We start from the raw sequence: 20,481 nt of genomic DNA on the forward strand, positions 1-20,481 counted from the left end.
TATGATGAAGGAAAGTGTCAAAGCAACTTAAATGTACACGTCTGGTCACAAGTAGTCCATCTCACGCACAAGCGTTCAAAGAGGTGCAAAACGTTTAGTAATGAACCACATTCTCTGTTGAAATTGTCAATACTGAGGGCAGATATCCTGTCATGGCTGTCATAAAAAAAAACTCAACGACGTTGACTTGAAGATGATGGCAACGCATACCGAATAGCAGGAGGCATATCTTGATCAACAAGATTTCACTTTTAAATGATATTGAAGACTGAAAGTGCAAGTTAATCTTAAACGCTTCTCTTGTAAATGAACACTCGTGCTATTAATATAAAACCACATGTACAAATCAGTAACATGCGCGGATATGTATGAGAGGGGGGTGTCCTGGAAAAACTTGATAAACAAATTAATTTCAATCAATTGAGATAACCTGCCATGGGGCTTCATCGCTGCACTTTCAACTTTTAATGTTTTTATTGTATCTCCTCCCTGCAGATGGGCACACAATCAACTTAACAATTCACTTAATGCCCCATGCTCTCAATGACGAAACCCGACTTTCTGGACAAATGGAGCATTTATAGGTTCAGTTTTTTTCCCCACAGCAGGGACCCTTAAATATTTCTAAGGCATGTGACAATCCACCCCTACCCCCTCCTCCACCCCAGCAAGTCAGCTGTCCAAGTTTATAAAATGTAAATTTGGTTTTGATTTTCAATTAGTCCCCACCCATTTCACTTGTACAGGTATTATTATTCTTTCCATTAGCCTACTATTTACACAAGTACAATTACGATTTGATGCATTACTGCGATTTAACAATCGATTTTAATGAATCTGTAGATGCCTAAGTATGCATATTACAGATTGAATATTATACCTTTTTATAACAAAAATAAACTCGTCACAAATACCACTGGCTGCAGCATAAAATACGTCGACTGCTCGTGGCTCATTCTATTCACCTGACCGCCGTCGGTAAATCGTCGTCTGCCAACCAGCGATTGTCGTATATCTTGCTGTGGGCGAGACAAAATGTTGTGATATTAACTATTACCCGAATCAAAACTGTTCATACAGTGCAATACTTGCAAAAAGTGAATGAGCGAACCCAAAGTTATACGCGTAGTCAATTTGATCGCCGGCGTGACTGACCAAGACCTTGCAATGCAGCAGCTTCTTGTTCAACAGAATGTGTACGGAATGTGAATGTAACGCAAATCAACCTATTTTTTTAAATTAAAGTATTTCATTTTAATTTCACATTCATCTCGTGTACATCTTACAAGATCACCAAATACATTAAACGTTAATGATATATTTAACTTTGATTAAAACGAGCTTGGAGAGTGCAAAGAAAAACCAACATCGTTACACTATGCACGCAAAGCAGCTGCGACATCTGGCTCCTGCTAACAAAAGGGTGACGATGTCGGGTCAAACGATTTAAACATGTCTACCAGGTTTTGTTGGCGCCCACCGTCACCAAAGCCTCCCTCCAGTGACCCTGCAGTGGTTGTGGCGGTGTTGGTGATGGTGCCCGTGGTTGTGGCGTTTGTGACGGTGCAAGTAGCAGCAGCAGTCTGTGCTGTACTGATTTGCAGCAGCAATCCGTGCTGCTGCTGCAGATGCTTTACTGCGGGCGCTTTAATCTGGCGCGGACGTTCGCCGAACACCCCGCTGTACTTGGTCTTCGTCAGCGCACCGAGCACCGGCTGAACGGGCAGGTTGTGGACGGCCCCGTGATGTGCCAAAGGACCACAAGATGAGACGCCGCGGTCCAACAAACTCTCAACGATGGAGGGCCTCTCCCGATCCGAAGTGGCGGAGGAGAACGCGTCCATCGACTCGGAAAATCCTGCCTCGTTCGCCATCTCGTTGCCGCCTGAAGGTTCCCAGTTCGTGTGAGCAAAATCTGGCACGGACAGATCCGGATCGGGGCAGAAATTCTGGCTGGATCTCACCAAGCGGGGGTCCCACGTGACCGAGCTGTGCACCGGCTCGGGCGGGATGACCACGGGCTGCTCTTGGAGCACAGCCAGTGCTGCCGGCGACAGGAGATTTTCACAGGCGCCCGGCATTCCCGTCTGCAATGACGACGGCTGCTGTTGCTGTAAAGCGGTGAACCCTGAGGAAGCTTGTGGCCCGGTGGCGCCAGGACTTGCGCCGTCGCCACCGTGCGCCAGCGCCCTGCCGCCCTCGGTGGCCTTCGAAGCCGCAAGGCTGAAATAGAATTTTGGGCTGGAGGGGACGTGGAGAGTTTGTGTGAGTGTGACACAGCTTACTGTAAATGTAATGTAAAATAGCGATTTAAAAGACTGAAAATCATGCTCAAAGCATCTCACATGCGCACTGCTGTCTCGTCAGCTGTATGCATTAAATTCATTTTAAGGTCTCTCAAAGTTTTTGTTCTTGAGTTCGTTGGGTAGAGAATTCCACGCGACAGGAGGGCCCCCCCCCCCCGCGCCTTCTGAAAGGCGCGGAGTCGCCACGCGTCTCTCGGCGGGGTTCGTGTAGCAACAACGAAGAGATCACGAGGTGTTGTCATTTCCGATCACGGGCGACAGTCGTGCACAAATCCGACAAATAACGGGGTGTCATACCATCTCGGCACTTGTATACCGTCAGACAGAGCTTATACTTTACACCGAGCACGTTGTCGCCGTGGTGCTCAATAGCTCTCCGACGTGTTTTCGTGTTCATGGCCAAATGTTTCGCCCCCCAAATGTTTGCGGGCTTCAAATCGCGGGGCGAAATGCCAAACAACACTGTGCCTAACATCACGCGGCACAACCAAACGTTTGGGCAAAAGGTGGCGAGGTGGCTCAGAGGTTAAGAGTGCTGAGCTGGCACTGCCGAGATCCTGGGTGAGTACCTATGACTAAAACCGAGCTATCAATGATTGTAAACTGGGGCTGACCTGTCAGGAGCCTCTTCCTTCTCTTCTTTCTCTTCCTTCTCTTTGGCCTCCTTGGGTCCATTCAGACACTGTTCATCACACATTGAAACAAAGACATAAGCATGCGATGAACACATTCCTGCGGAGCTGGTAGGAACGTTGGGTTGCTCGGTCAATGGCCAGGATCAACGGCGGCGTGGTGTATTCCGCAAATATGCCCGACTATGAGGGCGGGCACAAGCTGGCGTGAGTAGGTTAAACGTTGAGTTTTATAAGGGCACCACGGGGTGACCAGCCCCTCCCCTCCCACCCCCCACCCAGCCCCACCCTCCCCACCCAGCCCCTCCCCACCCTCCCCTCCCCACCCAGCCCCTCCCCACCCAGCCCCTCCCTGCACGACAGACGGACAAAATAATCCCCTGTGGGCTGGTGTAACCAGGAGGTTCCTACCAGTATTACTGAACGATTAGCCCACAGCGAATCAATCGTCATTACTCGGGGTCACATAGTTGATTCAAGAATCAATGCAGTTTTACCGTCGCGAATATAGCGGACAGGGGTTGTTGGCAAGGGTCGTGGTGCAAGCAATGAAATGGGGCCCCTGTCCAATTTCTTACCCCCTCTTCATAACCCGGCACCTGGTTCCCTGGGCCCCTCTGGCCTGTGGGGTGCAGCTGCACCGCCTGCGCTCCCGATAGCAAATGCCACTGGTGCCCACCTTCAGCAGGAGCTCCTTGGTCTCATCGGTGAGGGCCGCGTGCGAGAAGCGGCATCGGTCCCCGGCGTAGCACGTCGTGCCCGTGTGGTAGAACTTGCAAGGGAAGTCGCGTTGGGCCTCACGCCAAGTCAAGGAGCAGCCGCGGGTTCACGGTTCGTGGGGGACCGGTGGCATATGACCCAGCGGCGGGCGCATCCCAGCGGTCGCGCGTCCGCCGCTTGTGTACAGAGTGTGGTTCGAGTCGAGCGGCCGCCCTGGTTAACACTGCGCACATCCGCTTCGGAGTGGCTAACGCCCACGGGTCACTTAATCGGTCGCCCCGTAGTGATTCGCCACGATTCGGGGTCGCAATTCGTTTTTAAGAATCAATTCTTCTCAGTCTCGTTTTTATCATCTCATTTCCCCCCCCCCACGCCCGCCTCCTTTGTGAAGTTTTTGCTCCATTAGCCTGAATGAAACGTTAACGTGTCATTTGCATACACCCTCGATACGTCAGCACTTCCCTATCATGGTCGAGAGGTAGCGCATTCATCGCTCAATGCAGAGGTTCGTGGTTCAAACCGAACAGCCACCCTGGTTAACTTTTTGCATTCGTCTTTAATACGTCCTCGATGGCTTCACAGCAGAGGTTTATACAGAGACCCTCTCACGTTCAGAGAGTAAGCCAAGTGCGCTAGCGTCACAGTCCAAATTAAAAAAACTACTTCCGAATTACTTAAGCGGGTAACACCACATCGAAGCATCGCTAGTCGTACGATTTCCTGCCTCTTACTGGAATGCCAGCGACTGCGACGCTTCAGCCACTGAGATCGCCACTGAGATCGCCACTGAGCGACAAGGATATTGTGCATGTAGAGGCAGCTGGAGCCTTTGGAGCAGAAGCTGTTGAGGTAGAACTTGCAGATCTCCCTCTTGTTGGCCGGTATGCCCTCGTGGCTGAACGTACACTCGTCGCCCTGCACACACCACACACAGCACCACCTCCTTCACTGGGGTCGCCACCAATGAGGTACGAAGAACCGGCACGTATGTGAGGAAGAATATCTCGCTATACTTGTAGATCAGAGAACCATGAATTGCATTTAATTACATTTCTCTCGGCTGTATATTATCTCGCGGCAACCCAACAGGACGTCCGCCGTGGAGATGGAGCCACGAGGTCAGCTGACGCACAGAAAGCTGGATTCATTGTATCGCAAGACTGAGGGATGGCGACGGCTTGGGGAGGGAGCCTTCATTCAACAATGGATAGTTCATATCTGATGATGACGGCTTAAATAAAGATGGGAAAAATAGCCAAAGACGGATATTTGACATACCTTGGTACATCGTCCTTCCAAGTAAAACTTGCAGGCGTATTTCGGTTTCGGTTTCGGAGGCAAAGCTTTCTTGTTTTTGTTCTTTTTTTTCTGCTTCTTCTCGGCGGGATTATTTTGCAGGGGCCTATGGACCTTGTGGGGGAAGGGGAATGTGTACAAGAGGTATTAAATGTACATCCTTTACGCGAGGTGAGCTAAACGCCGACCGCTGAGCAGTGGTCGCTATGCACATGGCCTGTAATCCTGCACTGTGGAGGCAGTAGTGGATCGCCGCACAAATGACAAAATGTTGCGCGACGTCCAGAGGTCGCAACCGGGTACCCGATTCCCGTACCCTACCCGATACCCACCGTTTGCGACCCTGGTGCGGCCGAGTACGGGTAGGCCTTGAGTCACTGGTGAGTAACCGTTTGTCACTTATCCCGGCCGGGTACGGGTACCCATTTGCGACCCTGGTGCGGCCGAGTACGGGTAGGCCTTGAGTCACTGGTGAGTAACCGTTTGTCACTTATCCCGGCCGGGTACGGGTACCCATTTGCGACCCTGGTGCGGCCGAGTACGGGTAGGCCTTGAGTCACTGGTGAGTAACCGTTTGTCACTTATCCCGGCCGGGTACGGGTACCCATTTGCGACCCTGGTGCGGCCAGGTACGGGTAAGGAATGAAAACCCGTTTGCGACCTCTGGCGACGTCCCTTCCTGTGGGCATCGAGATGCAATACCCTGGCTTGCCAGCAGAATGCAGTACAGCAAAGTGTGGAGTGATATCATCTGTCCCTTATGTATCGGATAAGAGTGCTGCCCCCTCGCATGCATGGGTTTTCTCTAGGTGCTCCGGTTTGCTCTCACACGTATCTTGTGCACACTCGCCAATTGGCTGAAAACATCTCAATATGTAGAGAACTGCAGAGCAATTAGCGTCGGCTCACTGCCTGGCAACCTTCCGGCTCGTGCCTGGTCCTTCAGCGATGCGTGCAAGGGAGGGCGGCCGCGCAAAGATCTTACGTGTTGCGGATCGGCCGCCCCGCGACGGACGAAAGTCCCGCCGCCACGGACCCCACCGCGCCCACGAGCCACGCCCCTTCCTCTCGCCGCGAGCGCCCCGCGTGGCGCCGTCGCGACAGCAAACGCTCGACACCTTCCCAACGCCTCTGCGTCAAAGGAACCGCAGACAAATTCACGACAACGCTCTCCCAGTTAAATTTCGATTTAAAGCTTTCGTGACTGCAGGGATTCATCTTCTTGGGTTCTTTCGGTAAAGTCACGTAGAAGGGAAATAATAAAATAATTAAAATAAAACATAATTGAATAATTCTCACGACGTTTCGGCCACAACGCAAGCAGCCCTCCTCACCTGAGGACACCTGAGGACGGCTGCTTGCGTTGTGGCCGAAACGTCGTGAGAATGATTTGATGTTTTATTTTTATTATTTTATTATTTCCCTTCTACGTGACTTTACCGAAAGAACCAAGAAGATGCTCTCCCAGTTAGTTTTACGCGGCTCCTTTATAATAGACGTCGTCGTTGTCAGTCGAAGTGAGTTCAAATCGGAAGAGGGCTCCCAACACGCTGGTCCCTGTGACGTTGATGGTGGATCGCAATGGACACTTTCTCTAACTGGACGGATGTCATTCACTGAAAAATTAGTTGCTCGTAACGATTACCATAAAATTGCCCTCTTGCAGGGTACCTTATATTTTCTAGCGGGTCACGTAATAAAACTAGCGTGTGCTGGCGGACCACGTGACCTTATGTCATGTGATGTCTTAACATAAGTGTCACCTGTACAGACGTTATGATACATGGCATCATCTTGTCATAACACCAGTACGTGACCACTAACCTATACCCTCTTTTCTCCAAGTGTTTCATCTCACTCTTATTTATCTCTCAGCTCACTCGTCTCTCTCTTCTCTAAAAGCTGTCCCCATCTCTATCTCTTTTTTATCTCTCATTAATCTCAACAACCTGCATCTTATTACGTCTCAGCGAGCCAAATCTCTGAACGGGCCACTCCAAGAGCCTTCGCTGGCCATATCTGGCCCGCAGGCAGCCATCTGAAGGGCCTTGCCCTCTCGTATCATGGCCTTAAGGGGCGGAAGCTGTCCACGTTTGGGCACGTGCATCTCACCTGTTGCTACTGCTTGTGCTGCCGCAGATTTCGCTGCCTGGTATCGAGACAGCTCTTGCATGAAGTCGTCATCATCACCACCACCGCCGCCGCCGCCGCCATCATAATCGTTGTTGATGTCGCTGTTGTTTTCATCTGCGTGTTTGCCTCTTCCTTCTCCTCCACCATCGAAGAGTCTGTGGGATTTTCCTTCATAGATGTCGCCCACCATGACAGTGAGAGGGAGCTCAAAGACCCCGAAACCGCTCGCGGCATGCGGCACGCAGACTTGAGCCTCCTCCTCCTTCCGCTGATCCTTAACAGCGTTCACTTTTCCCTGAAGAGCACGGAGACAGGAAGGAGAAGACATGGATCTGAGAACATAGGAAAGTTAGAGACATCATATTTACGATTAAGAAAAGTCAGCGGGCTTGGCAAGAAGGGATGATAGCCAGAGGTCGAAAATAATCATGGAATGGCAGTTAAAGGAGAGCACAAACCAATGTATTTGTGTAATCACCCAGGACTCTCCTGGAAACTAGACTTTGACTAATTGTGCATATCCTATGCGTAACAGTTATGCTGATAATAATAAAGGTAATGATGTGTATTTGTTTTTATCACTGGTGAGTGAAGCCCAGATTCGAACCCAGGTTATGAACAGTGATTCGATCTCCGAGCCAGCTGCAGAAAGAGATTTCTTTAATCTCTGTAAACGCAGCGGATTTTCTGCGTGCGCTGTGGTCACGCGCCTAAGCAGAATCACCTGTGAGCCGAGATTGAGAGGTGAGGAATCTGTCTCAATCAACTCCACCTCTCCCTCCTCCTTCTTCCCCCCGCCTGGAATCGACATCCGATTCACTGGCAGCTCGCCTTTCTGCAACAGCGTCGCAAACATCACGACCTCAAATTATTTCGCATTTCAGGAAATTCCATAAAATTTTAATGGACGCTCACTATATTATGCAGATTTGCTTATATCCGTAACAAATACAGTATAATATCAACTGCAAGTACTATGAAATAATTTTTGTAAGATTCTAGGGGAAAACCGTACACACCTCCAGACGGTCTGTCGGGTCAACGCCGTTACTGGCGAGAGTGAGCAGCCGCCCAATAGCTCCTCGACCTTTCCCCTCTCTCTTCGCTCCTTGGGGAAGAGTGCACACCGGCTCGGTGCGCCGCGTCATCCCTGCATCAAAGGGGAAGTTCTGTCGGTCATTGACCAACCAGACGGCAAACTACAACCTCAAGAAACAACATGGCTGATATCAGTGGCGAGTGAGACCGAAAGCTGTCCTTGGGCATCACCTTTGTCTGCCTTTGTGACGGCACAAGTCAGCATCGCTGCTGCTGCTGTGAGTTTCGCCTCCCGGTTGCGATCCAGCCCTCCTAGGAACTCAGCCTGGACACCACCCTCGTCATTATTCTCCTCCTCGTGCCTGTCTGCCAGCTGGCGCGGCTCTTCCGTGGCCACGTCGCCCACCATGTGAGTGAGAGGGACCTCGAACACCCCGAAGCCACTCGCAGAGACGAGGTCGAAAGGCTGGGCCAAGCGCGCGTCCGTCCGTGGGCTCGTGGAAACGTTTGACTCGACCTGGAGCAGAATTACAATTACTTTTTGTAAGCATCAAGGATAAAAAGAGCAAAAGCAAATCCCTGCAGATATTGACATCGTAATGAAAATGACTAGAATCCACCTATCAACAAAGACGGAATTTCCAACAGGTAATGGTGACATCAGTGTTTTTGTATGGATGTCAAGCACGGACTCTGATGGCTGAAAGCGAGAAAAGAAGACAGGCTTTTGGAATAAAAAACTTTTGAAATGACTGCAAACCCCGTAGATGGCGCACATGACACGAAAATGTATGGACCACAATTACCACCCCGTTGGCACAAAAAAAACAAATCTAGACAGAAAAAAATAGATATGATTAGAGGGGAAATAAGAAAAATTGTGGAAATAAAATATTTGCGTTTTTGTGCAGTCATTGGTGGCCAGGCAAAGATCATACACGTGGTACACCCAGAAGTCAACAAACCTGAGTGATCTAACCTATACCAACCACCCAACCCAATTTGTAGAGCATCCAGAGATGCAATTACATATGCTAAATAAATATAAATCGTTGTTGTGGCTGAAGTGATGAGACGTCACCCTCTCTTCGCTGACCGGCCGCTGCTGCTGTACCGTTCGCTGTTGCTTGGCGTGCACCACCACAGCAGCTGCTGCCGCCTCCTTCATTCTCTTTCGCTTCCCCGTGCCGCTCCTTGCGGTGGCGAGGTCAGCGTGGGGTCTCCGGAGTGCGCCCTCCCCTTCATCCACCTCCTCAGTTGAACGACCGACATCGCTAATCACCGTGAGCGGTCCACTGACAGACACAACCAGGATGGCAGGCAGCGGAGGCGGTTACAACAATCGCGTCAGTCAGTGTCTTCTATTGTGGTCATCTAGAACAGACCACACAACAAATGATCCTTATGGCGGTACCTCGGGGTACCACATAATACAAAATGGGCCGAGGCAATTAAATATTTTATTTCTGGGAGACTATTTTTTCCAGGGGTCTACTTAACTCCACGACTGGGGTACCAATCAATCCGAAATCAGTGCCACTCCTTCTTGGTTCTTTCGGTAAAGTCACGTGACTTTACCGAAAGAACCAAGAAGACAGTGCCACTCCGCGATGCAGAAACGCCAAACATCAGCATAACAAAATCCGTTGTCGAAAAATGCAACTTTGAACAGTGCATCGTGTACAGCTCGTCGAGATGAGTCGATTGCCGCATCGCCGACCATCAACAGACTAAAAGTGACTGCATCACGGACATTGTGCGTGAGCCGGGGTATTATGGTAGCCCGGGGTACCGCCATAAGGTTCAAATAACGACGCAATGTCCCGTTCCACAAATACAACGGAGACAACACAGCGATACACGCCGCTACTCCCGATGCGGTTATCTGGCTTGACCACTTGAACGTGAAATTAGTTGTCGCTCTGCGTCTACATCAGCAGCCACACGAAAGAACAAGATCAGCAATGTACGCGTGCGTACTCCTTAACAGCGGTGTTTCTAATCTAGTCGCTCCTCCTCGTTCTTCCTTACCTCCTCTGGTCCTCCCCTCGTCACCGCTTGTACCTCTCATGGTCATTTTTCGCCCCTTTAGATTAGTCATCGTCTACCCCGAGCTATTACTCGTATCACCTCGTTCCTCCTAGCCCCCCCCCCCATCACCGATCCTCATCTCTTCTCGACTCATCTGGTCGCTTCCCATCTGACCTTCATCTCTCCACGACCCTCTTTCTCCTCGTACTGCCCTGTTGTTCACCCACTACTAGACGAAGGGGCCCGCCGACGCTGTGGGGGTTTCGATTTAAAGCTTTTGTGACTGCAGGGATTCATCTTCTTGGTTCTTTCGGTAAAGTCACGTAGAAGGGAAGTAATAAAATAATAAAAATAAAACATAATAAAATAATATAATATTTTATTATGTTTTATTAATAAAATATTATAATAATATTTTATCATGTTTTTTTTTATTACTTCCCTTCTACGTGACTTTACCGAAAGAACCAAGAAGATGAGCAGTGGGGGTTAATCGGACGACCACGCTGGCCAATCTGAATTTGGAGCTTTCGTGACTGCTGGTCAATGTTGCTTCACTGCCCTCTGCTGCCCACAATGTTGACCCCCCATTCTCCCCCCCCCCCCCCCGACATTTACCCGGCCACAGACGCCGGGCTGAGCGAGGGGGGGTCGCTGCCGCTGTTGAGGGGTGCAGGCGGGGAGGCGAAGAGGCTCTCCAGGGACATGGGGCAGCGGGAACCTGGGTCGAGAGAGGAGGTGGGGAGGGGGGTAAACGGACACAGCACAAGAGTGAAGAGATGCAAGACGATGGAGAATGAACGAGTGTGTGTGCTGAACTTCTTTCGCACCGTACGTCGAGACGATTAGCACGGTTGTTGCGGTAGTTTGTATGCGGTGAGCGCAGCTCCGAAATTTAGGCAAAGCTGAGCGAAATTTTGTAAGTGATCGTATTAATAATGACGCACGGACAAGTCTGTTATGTCAGTACACTGCGGGATGAGGGAGTCCCCCTAATTCTAGATTTGAAGCTTTCGTGACTGCAAGGATTCATACTCTTAGGTTTTTTTCGGTAAAGTCACGTAGGTAAAAAATAAAAATAAGTAATAAAAATAATAGAACTATTATTTTTATTTGTAATATTATATTTCTAAGATTCCAAGAACACAGGATGAGATTTCGATTTAAAGCTTACGTGACTGCAGGGATTCATCTTCTTGGTTCTTTCGGTAAAGTCACGTAGAAGGGAAGTAATAAAATAATAAAAATAAAACATAATAAAACAATTCTCACGACGTTTCGGCCACAACGCAAGCAGCCGTCCTCAGGCCTTGTGGCCGAAACGTCCTGAGAATTGTTTTATTATGTTTTATTTTTATTATTTTATTACTTCCCTTCTACGTGACTTTACCGAAAGAACCAAGAACAGGATGAGATGTTACTATCCTTTGTGCAAGCACTTTTCACTGTTCATGAACTCTCGGAAGTGCTTGCACAAAGGATAGTAACATCTCATCCTGTGTTCTTGGAATCTTAGAAATATAATTTTTATTTATTTTTACCTGCGTGACTTTACGAAAAAACCTAAGAGTATATTTGACCATACCTCACCACGATGGGCAGCGTTTGAGCCCACGCCGCCAGCCACGTGTCCCCCAAGCAGCACATTCAACGCCCGCGTTGTGCACCACCATCGCCCCCAAGACACAGCCAACTTTACCTGGGCTCCTTTATAACTAACCCGCTTTCAAGCAGCCTTAATCGATCGCCTGCAAGATTTCACATCACGATTGTTGGTCAAAGTGCCGCTCGTTTGTTGTTGTAAATATCAACGTTTATACTACAAAGTGCCATCACAAGAGGAGACACACAGACGAATAGACACACATTTATGTTACTCAACAAAAGCGGTTTTATCTATTAATTTTGATCGTCTGTGTCAATGATGTTACTTGTGCTGTTTGTAATCTTGCATGCTGATGCTGCTTGCTCGATATGTGGATGCATACATGCCTGTTAACCCCTTATCAGCGCTGCCTAGCTTATTACAGACCAATTCAGACCTTATTGGTCACCACGTGCCCTTAGAAATATCAACGTTCATCTTACAAAGTACCATCACAAGGGAGAAACACAAACAAATAGACAAAAACATGTTTGTGCTCGCATTGAAACGGCTGTACTCCATATGGACCTGAAAACTAAATTTCCCCGTACAATAACACGGGGTAAACCGTACGTCTTGACCGCATGTTTGCGATGTGTTGTCATTTATTTACCAACGCTGATTGTAATTCACGTTGACGACTCACACCACCACCACCAGCAGCAGCCGACGCCGCCGTTAAGCACGTGGTTAGTGACCCCACGTGCGAACCACGTGGGCGCGAGAGTGACCCCAGGAAGCGGAAATGAATTTGGAGATAAACACACACACGCTAGATTTGAAGCTTTCGTGACTGCAAGGATTAATATCATTTTTTTTTCGGTAAAGTCACGTAGGTATAAAATAATTAAAATTATAATAATAAAGTAAAATAATAATAAATGAATATAACTAAATTAAATAGATGTAACAACAACAAATATGGATGTAAATAGCGTGTGTGTACTCTTAGGTTTTTTTCGGTAAAGTCACGTAGGTAAAAAAATAATAACAATAAAATAAAATAATAATAAATGAAAATTACTAAATGAAATAAAATTTCGCTATTTTCATTTATTATTATTTTATTTTATTATTATTTTACCTACGTCACTTTACCGAAAAATCCTAAGAGTACACACACACGCTCTTTACATCCATATTTGTTGTTGCTACATCTATTTCACTGCGGCAAACACTGTACTCGTATCTTCGTTAAAATTAATTACTTCTGTAAAAAACAAAAAATGTTGTTACATTAGTGCACGCAACGTCACTTCCGGGGTCAGTCAGTGCGCGGTGACGCACGTGTTTGACAGCATCTGCACGGTCGTACTCTCGTTAACGCGGCCTTGTTGTCATTATTATTGTTCATAATTATTTATATTGTTGTTGTAACTGTTGCCAATCGAAACATGGAGTTTGGCGAAGCAGTCAGCGAAGGACCCGGCTTTGTCGGAATTAAGTTTTGTCAGGAGTGGTGAGTATGTATATGTTGTGCTGTGAAGAGCCATTGCTTTAAACGTAGCCTACTGTGTGGTTTCCTTTGTATCGGCCACCAACACAGCTATTGCCGAATGTGTTGAGTTGATTTTCTTTGGTCAGTTAATGTCACTTCCCGTGGCGAATAAAACATACTATACCACTTTGTGGGAAGTCAGCAGTGTTGGTGGTGCTGTGGATATACTCCACTCCGTCATATTAACGTGGAGTTTCCATCGTTGAGTGGTTGTTAACAGGAGATTGGCACTGCACAAATTCTTTGTTGCATGAAGGACAATATCCAATTGACCGTGACCAGGCGATTTCCCCTTTATTCAGCCTGGCGAGGGTTAATTGGAGACTAGTTTCATAAGCAACAGGTAAAAAAACGCATCGCTGAATAAATGTTTGAGAAGCTATAACGGAACACTTTCTAGAACATTCTACGATTACAATCAGCAGTATACATTCTAGTAGACGGAGTAACCGTTCCTATCGGTAGTAGCAATTCTAACTAATGTATTACTATTTCATTCGGTACAAGGAAGTTGGTAATGTGTTTCCGTGCCCTGTCAACATCACATTTATACTACAGCCATCGTCATGATCTATCCACAGCTCTATGAAAGCCTCCTATAAGCCATTTACCATCTGACGATCCCATACCTGTCAATCCCTTATCAGTGCCCATCAGCTTATTACAGACCAATTCAGACCTCATTGGCCACCCCGTGTCCTTAAATAAATCTAAACGTTCATCATACAAAGATCAATCTACAAGGGAGAAAAATTAACCCGTAAAAACAAAGTTTTTCACTCTAAATCCTTTATATGCGTGGCGGCAAGAGTCCTCTCGTCCTCTGGCTTGAGGTGGCTGCCACCTATGAGTCAGATGATTGTCTGCCACCATTAAGCAATTGGTAATTAAATATTTATTTATTTTCCCTAAACAGTGTAAAATTTTGGAAAAAAATTGTCACGAAATTTTATTGTCACGCACAACGAGTCTGTGTGCAAAATGTCAGCTCGATTGGATCACGGGAAGTGGGTTAAAAAACGACCGAAAGATTTGCACGGTCATAAGCAAGCACGCACGCAAGCAAGCAAGTGAACTTAATATAAAGGATTTAAAAATACACAAATTATGGGGTTTTTTTGCCCGTACTGAAACGGCTGTACCCAATATGGACCTCAAAACTCAATTTCCCCGTACAATAACACGGGGAAAACCGTATGGTTTTGACAGCTATGTATCAACATCAGATTCAGTAATACATTCATCGTCATGATATATCCACTGCTCTATGAAGCCGTTTACCATCTCTCGCGGTCGTCATCTGCCACAGTTTACTTGGCTCACATGCACGTGAGCCCATTTCTTGGCTGCGTCTTCGTGATTGGTGGTGGTGTGATGTGATGATGTCCTCTAGACGGGAGCTCATGGACTAGACGAGTTATGGAATGGTCTCACAAGAGGGGAGAGATGCAAAACAGTCAATCCATGCGGTTTACCCCCTATTCTTGTACAGGGACATTGAGTTTACATGTCCATACGGAGTACAGCCGTTTCAATACGGGCACATTTTTTTAATTTGTTTGTGTTTCTTCCTTGTGATGGGACTTTGTAGGATGAACTTTTGAGATGTATATTGGAACGGAGTGACAGCTGACTTGGTATGGCAATAATGTAGGCACTGATCAGGGTTTGACAGGTATGGACATGTCCACTGACGTGCTATGGAGCAAATGGAATGAACGCTTATGAATTGTGGCGTATTGCAACAATCACTGAAGCAAATAGGTTGTCATTGTTGGTGAGGCCTTCATCCAACAGTGGGTTGATCATAGCTGTTAACAACTCTTCACAAGGAATCTATCAAACGTGCCAATGTAGGAACCCTCGTTAATAAAGTCTTAAGACTCACTGAGGCATTATTGGATAGGTTTTAGGGTTTGGTTAAACGCTGGTTTAAATAACAAACTCATTAGGCTCAACCGTTGAGCGTAATGTGTTTAATATATTAACAGAACTCCATTCTGGCTCCACACGAGTAGAAGCAGTATTTATTTTGGTACATCAGCCTGTCAGTTTTCGTGCTTTTTACAATAACATTTCAACCCACCAGCATTTATTTAGCAAGCCTGACTGCTTTTGAGACCCAAAATGTTGAAACTGGTTTAGAAATCCAATGGGCAGGTTTACTTACATAGTATTTACTCACATGTTGTTGATACAACAAAGCATGTTCTCTTCTTATAATACTCTACAATTAACCATGTCAACTCATGCAGGAGGTGTTTACAGGTGCCGCAGTAATAACATGGGAACAACGTGTCTTATTCCGTTTCAGCAACAACATGCTTTACCCGAAGGAGGATAAGGAGAACAGGATTCTCCTCTACTCTGTAAGTTAGATATTGCTTCTAGATTTGAAGCTTTCGTGACTGCAAGGATTCATATTCTTAGGTTTTTTTCGGTAGAGTCACGTAGGTAAAAAATTTAAGTTAATAAAAGTAAAATAAAATAAAAATCATGACGTTTCGGAGGCAGGTGGAACGGTTCCACCTGAAGACGGAAGCTTGTGTTGCCTCCAAAACGTCGTGATTTTTATTTTATTTTTATTTTACTTTTATTAATGTAATTTTTTTACCTACGTGACTTTACCGAAAAAACCTAAGAATTAGATATTGCTCTGCAAGTGCTGCTTATTTTAAGACTGAAACAAACGCATTTCTCCTGGTATCAAAAAAAGTAAAGCCACTAAGTGTTATGGTTTGGGCTGGGACAGCACAAGTGGTTTCACAGAGGCTCTCCTGGAGCCCGAAAGCATTTGGTCACGTTTCGATTGAAAGCTTTCGTGACTGCAGGGATTCATCTTCCTGGTTCTTTCGGTAAAGTCACGTAGAAGGGAAATAATACAAATAAAACATAATAAAATAATTATCACGACGTTTCGGCCACAACGCAAGCAGCCGTCCTCAGGTGAAGAACAGGTCTGTCGAAAAGACATTTATTTTATTATTTTATTATTTCCCTTCTACGTGACTTTACCGAAAGAACCAAGAACATTTGGTCACGGTAAAAAAAAAATGCTTGCAATCGTGTTCGACTCACGACATAGGCAAACAAATGGGCCTATCTTTGGGTGGGGGCCTATGAGCAGCAGTCGGCAGGGCCAAGCTCAGAAAAGAAAAGCGTGGCCACTGCTGGAACGGGCGAGTGTTTGAGTGGGCTCAGTAAAAGTGGGCAGGGCTGAATCGGAGGAGGGGGCTGCCAGCTCACCACGTGTCCACCTGCCCCCCAGCCCACAAATTTGGTGGCTTTATAGCAAAACACTGATTTCTGTCAGAAAGACTTTTACCTGGACTGTTTGACACTTTAAAAATTCCAACCACAGGTTATATTGTTAGGTTTAGGACATGCAGTTAATAGAATCATGTCGTAGAATTGTGCTTTGATATTGTTGACACTAAATGCTACAGACATTTTCAGATAATATGTAATTTTGTATGCAGTGGTAATACACTCAGGACTGCTGTCAATTGAGAAAGTAATTATGTGGCCCATTGTCATTATATTTCTGGATGAAGATCTCCTCCCGCTGTGTTGGTCATGGGGGTTTTATAACTTGCTTCACACGAATTAGTAAATATACGGATTGGCGATGGGTGGCTCAAGACTTGTTCACATATCGCTAACCACTGATGTTAGCCCTGGCAGTTAATCAAAACTGAAAATATATATTTTTGGTTATCAGCTTTTTCCAGGACACCCTCTCAATTCACATCAGCGGTGTTTGACAAAAGAAGTGACGCCACTGATTACAGTTGTTCAGCTGACACGATGTTTGTGTTTGTAAGCGGTGTGGTTGTGAGTGGAGGTCTCTTTTTGTTTGTGCTCAGTGCAGGAACTGTGACTACCAGCAGGAAGCTGACAACAGCTGCATCTACGTCAACAAGATCACCCACGAAGTCGAGTGAGTCTGTCTTCCTGTCTGCAACATGGGGTCAGGATAACTTGGAAAGATGATCCAACATAGAGGTGGCTTCGAGACCAGTCCTCAGCCTCAAGGACAATCTCTCCTTGACCTTGGCCACGGGCGTGTGACCAGAGGCGCCCTCAGTCAGAGAACTTGTAATGCGTAATTCTTCATCGCGGTAATTTTCATAAAGTTTCTAAATAGTTAATTATTGCTAATTTTTATTGTAAGTCAAATGTTGGGCAAAAATTAAATGCCGGGCTTTCAGCTTTGACTGACCTTGACACTTGAACTTGGCCTAAAGGCTCCCTTCCTGAGCCTTGCGTGTCCCAACCTTGAATCCAAGACTGTCACAATCCCACACCATCCTGAACTGTCTTTCACCATTTATGGTCGTTACATTAAAGAGCGCTTGAGACTTGTGTCGATGTTTTTTGTCTTCGATGCCCTCCGCCCCTCTCTCGTTTGCCAGCGAGCTGACTCAGATCATTGCCGACGTGGCCCAGGATCCTACACTGCCCCGTACAGAAGACCACCCATGTCCAAAGTGAGCAGCATAAAATACACTGTGTAACAAAATGTTTTTTTTCTTCTGGGTAGTAAGTGTTATTTCCTAATTGCTTATGCCTCAAAAGTACAGAAAATGGCTATTATTACCCACAAACTTTGCTTTTGTGACCAGGACAGTGATATTTTGAAATGTATCTATTTTTCAGTGAGAAAACGTGTGCATTTGTGTCATTCCTTCGCGTAAAGTCCTGGTCACAGAAGCAAAGTTTGTGGGTAATAGCCATTTTATATACTTGTGAGGCATAAGCAATTAGAAAATAACACTTACTACCCAGGAACAAAAATCGTGTTCCAAAGTGTTATTCATCCACTGAGTTCTTTTGAGACGTAGAAGAAATAACTTTCACACCTTGTGGATTGTGAGAGTTATTTAACCATACTTAACGCTGGCCGGCTCTGGTTGCCTAAGTGGGGAACGATTCTACTATCACTCGCCACTGGTGTGTTAGCCGTGGCCAGGAATGTAACTCGAGCAGTTCAGAGTACCACTGCGTTATCAGTGCACCCCACCCCTCAGCTTATTCGAATGAAAATAAGTTTAGTAACTTCCTGGATTTGTGTCACTTTCAAAGTCACTACTGGTGACATGTACTGTGATAAGGGCATTATCTTTAGAGCAGAGTCCTGATTATAACCATGATTGGATGGGTGGCATCCTAATTGTGTTTATTTGACAACATATGAAGTCAGTATTTATGTTTATCCACAAAAAATAGGTGACTAGAATGACGTGAAATAAAAACAAAATTGGAATTGGCAATGACTTTGTTAACTGTCGTTGACGTGGTACCTGGAGACGCTGTTTGTTTAATTCTGCCCCCACAGATGTGGCCACAAAGAAGCCGTGTTTTTCCAGTCGCACAGCGCAAGGGCGGAGGTGAGCCAATACTTGTATTAGTCCACAAGGTTACTCATTGCTGTGCCCAAAAACATTATCATCAGCCAAAGTCAATCCACTGCTGGATGAGGGCCTCAGTAAGCCACCATTTCTTGTGGCCCAGAACATACTTGTATGTCTGTCCATATGAGGACAAAACTCATAAACCGATCCCAACGACGTTAACCGCACAGCTTACCAATACCAAAGGACAAATCTGTAAAGTTTTTTATTTTAATTGCAAAAAATTACGAGTAAAATTGCATTGCATGAAGAAAAGTTATGTTCTGAATACCAGCATGATTAGCATGCATCAGAATGTACACACTTGCCTATAACCAATGTGCACCTCACGTGTTAATATTTCCTGTGCGCACACATTTCTTCCCGAGGTCAAATTTCCTCATAAACAGGAGGCTCCCTGAATGGATTTGTTAGCCAGCTTGTTAAAACGTGTACAGGAAGCATGATTATCTGGGGTGATTGGTGGGGGAGGGATGGCCCAGATAGAATGAAAACACAGGTAATACAAAACGTATGTAAATTCGACTATACAAACGTGTTGTTTACCCCTGTTGAATGGGAGTCAAGACATACAATTGTGTAGTTTTTTTATTTCTTTAAAGAGCAGCCGATAATAGAATCGGCGTGTTAAAGGTACCAATGAGCATGCAATCCAAAATTTAAAAAAAATATTGTTTTGCAAGCATGATTTAATCTGCATCCCGAATAATCTGACTCCTGATAATTGAGATGTAAACTCTTAAATGTGTTTTTGGCTTTTACCTCTTTGTACAGTCAGAAAGCACAGCGAAGAGCTGTACAACGGATGAGTTAACTAATTAATTTCAGAGGAAAATAAGTCCCAAGTTGTTTGTTTTACCTCCAGCCTCACTCAAACGCATACCTTATCTGCACACCCAAATACTGCAATCCCACACCACGTGCTTACTTAGGCTATTAAAAGCGAGCTGCAGAGGGCATGTTTATGGTTATATAAATAGAGAGAGCCTCACCAAACTTGTTTTCATTTGTCTAAATCGCGTTAATATTTTAGCTTACAATGCAGTGTTTTTTCATCTTAAAAAAAAAACATGTAACCCGGCGATTTGGCAGTGCAATGTTCCGTTAACGTTTGAGTGCCTGTTTAGCAACACTTGGGTGGATGGAACATCTAGCAAATTGGACCTTGAGGCGACAGCCTGTGGCGTAATGTCCTATGTAACAGCAGTTGCCATGGTGTAAAGTGTGCCACAATAGAATGTAGGCATATGAAACGTGAGACATGTTTCCATCTCTGCCATCGGGCACAACCAGCGCTCCAGAAAAGGATGCATACTGAATTACGCACGGCATTCCAGTTTAACGCGTAACTTTTCACCGAGCGATGTTTCTGCACAGAAAAAAACCCCAAAGTAAGCACAGTGTAATAGTAGTAGTCATATTATTAGTACTCTTGTTTCTGCCTAATGCCTCACCATTTACAGAACGTCTTGTAATTGGTTTGTCTTTGTTGCCTTTCGACACGTGCCATCTATGATCTCTTGTCACTCAGGACGCCATGAGGCTGTACTACGTGTGCACTGCACCACACTGCGGACACCGCTGGACCGAGTAACGAGAGCGAGCTTGCTGTCGGGCTGTTCGCCAGATGGCCGAGATGCCCGGGCCTCTGGCCTTTGCCACGAATGCAGAAAAACCTAGCATCTTAAACACGAATGTTGTCCGTGATGTACATTATCTGTAGTCTTGTGTTACTAAAATAAATGTTTTTAAGTAACTTTCTGTCTGT

General features: G+C 46.0%; 2 protein-coding genes across 3 annotated transcripts; one reads left to right on the forward strand and one right to left on the reverse strand.

Moving 5' to 3' along the window:
* Window positions 1-1,397: 1,397 nt before the first annotated feature.
* ZC3H8 (zinc finger CCCH-type containing 8) lies at window positions 1,398-12,528 on the reverse strand. 2 transcript variants are annotated; one of them, XM_061581069.1, is made up of 13 exons: window positions 12,415-12,528; window positions 10,775-10,877; window positions 9,240-9,420; window positions 8,357-8,642; window positions 8,107-8,237; window positions 7,812-7,922; window positions 7,067-7,382; window positions 5,940-6,085; window positions 4,937-5,068; window positions 4,462-4,573; window positions 3,618-3,727; window positions 2,921-2,988; window positions 1,398-2,241 (listed from the first exon to the last, which is right to left on the reverse strand). In XM_061581069.1, exons 2-13 carry the CDS (start codon window positions 10,861-10,863, stop codon window positions 1,413-1,415), a joined length of 2,511 nt encoding a protein of 836 aa, XP_061437053.1. In that variant the 5' UTR covers window positions 10,864-10,877; window positions 12,415-12,528; the 3' UTR covers window positions 1,398-1,412. The 2 variants fall into 2 exon arrangements, with proteins under 2 accessions (XP_061437053.1, XP_061437059.1); XM_061581075.1 differs by lacking the exon at window positions 7,812-7,922.
* A 546-nt stretch (window positions 12,529-13,074) lies between these two features.
* On the forward strand, window positions 13,075-20,462 carry POLR2I (RNA polymerase II subunit I). The gene is made up of 6 exons (XM_061582037.1): window positions 13,075-13,260; window positions 15,614-15,668; window positions 17,166-17,239; window positions 17,715-17,789; window positions 18,638-18,689; window positions 20,245-20,462. Exons 1-6 carry the CDS (start codon window positions 13,196-13,198, stop codon window positions 20,305-20,307), a joined length of 384 nt encoding a protein of 127 aa, XP_061438021.1. The 5' UTR covers window positions 13,075-13,195; the 3' UTR covers window positions 20,308-20,462.
* The last annotated feature ends 19 nt before the right edge of the window (window positions 20,463-20,481 follow it).

This window comes from Lethenteron reissneri, chromosome 8, assembly GCF_015708825.2.
Source record: "Lethenteron reissneri isolate LAM-NWPU_2019-01 chromosome 8, ASM1570882v1, whole genome shotgun sequence".
NCBI classification, from domain to species: Eukaryota; Metazoa; Chordata; class Hyperoartia; order Petromyzontiformes; family Petromyzontidae; genus Lethenteron; species Lethenteron reissneri.

What these genes read in the sequence shown, in the direction of transcription:
- POLR2I (XM_061582037.1), top strand. Translation starts at nt 13,196, where the DNA reads ATGGAGTTTGGCGAAGCAGTCAGCGAAGGACCCGGCTTTGTCGGAATT. An exon ending in ATTAAGTTTTGTCAGGAGTG is followed by an intron (nt 13,261 to 15,613) that starts GTGAGTATGTAT and finishes ATTCCGTTTCAG; the next exon opens with CAACAACATGCTTTACCCGA. An exon ending in AAGATCACCCACGAAGTCGA is followed by an intron (nt 17,240 to 17,714) that starts GTGAGTCTGTCT and finishes CTCGTTTGCCAG; the next exon opens with CGAGCTGACTCAGATCATTG.
- ZC3H8 (XM_061581069.1), bottom strand. Translation starts at nt 10,863, where the DNA reads ATGTCCCTGGAGAGCCTCTTCGCCTCCCCGCCTGCACCCCTCAACAGC. An exon ending in ACGCCAAGCAACAGCGAACG is followed by an intron (nt 8,643 to 9,239) that starts GTACAGCAGCAG and finishes ATTCTGCTCCAG; the next exon opens with GTCGAGTCAAACGTTTCCAC. An exon ending in AAGGAAGAGGCTCCTGACAG is followed by an intron (nt 2,242 to 2,920) that starts GTCAGCCCCAGT and finishes CGTCCCCTCCAG; the next exon opens with CCCAAAATTCTATTTCAGCC.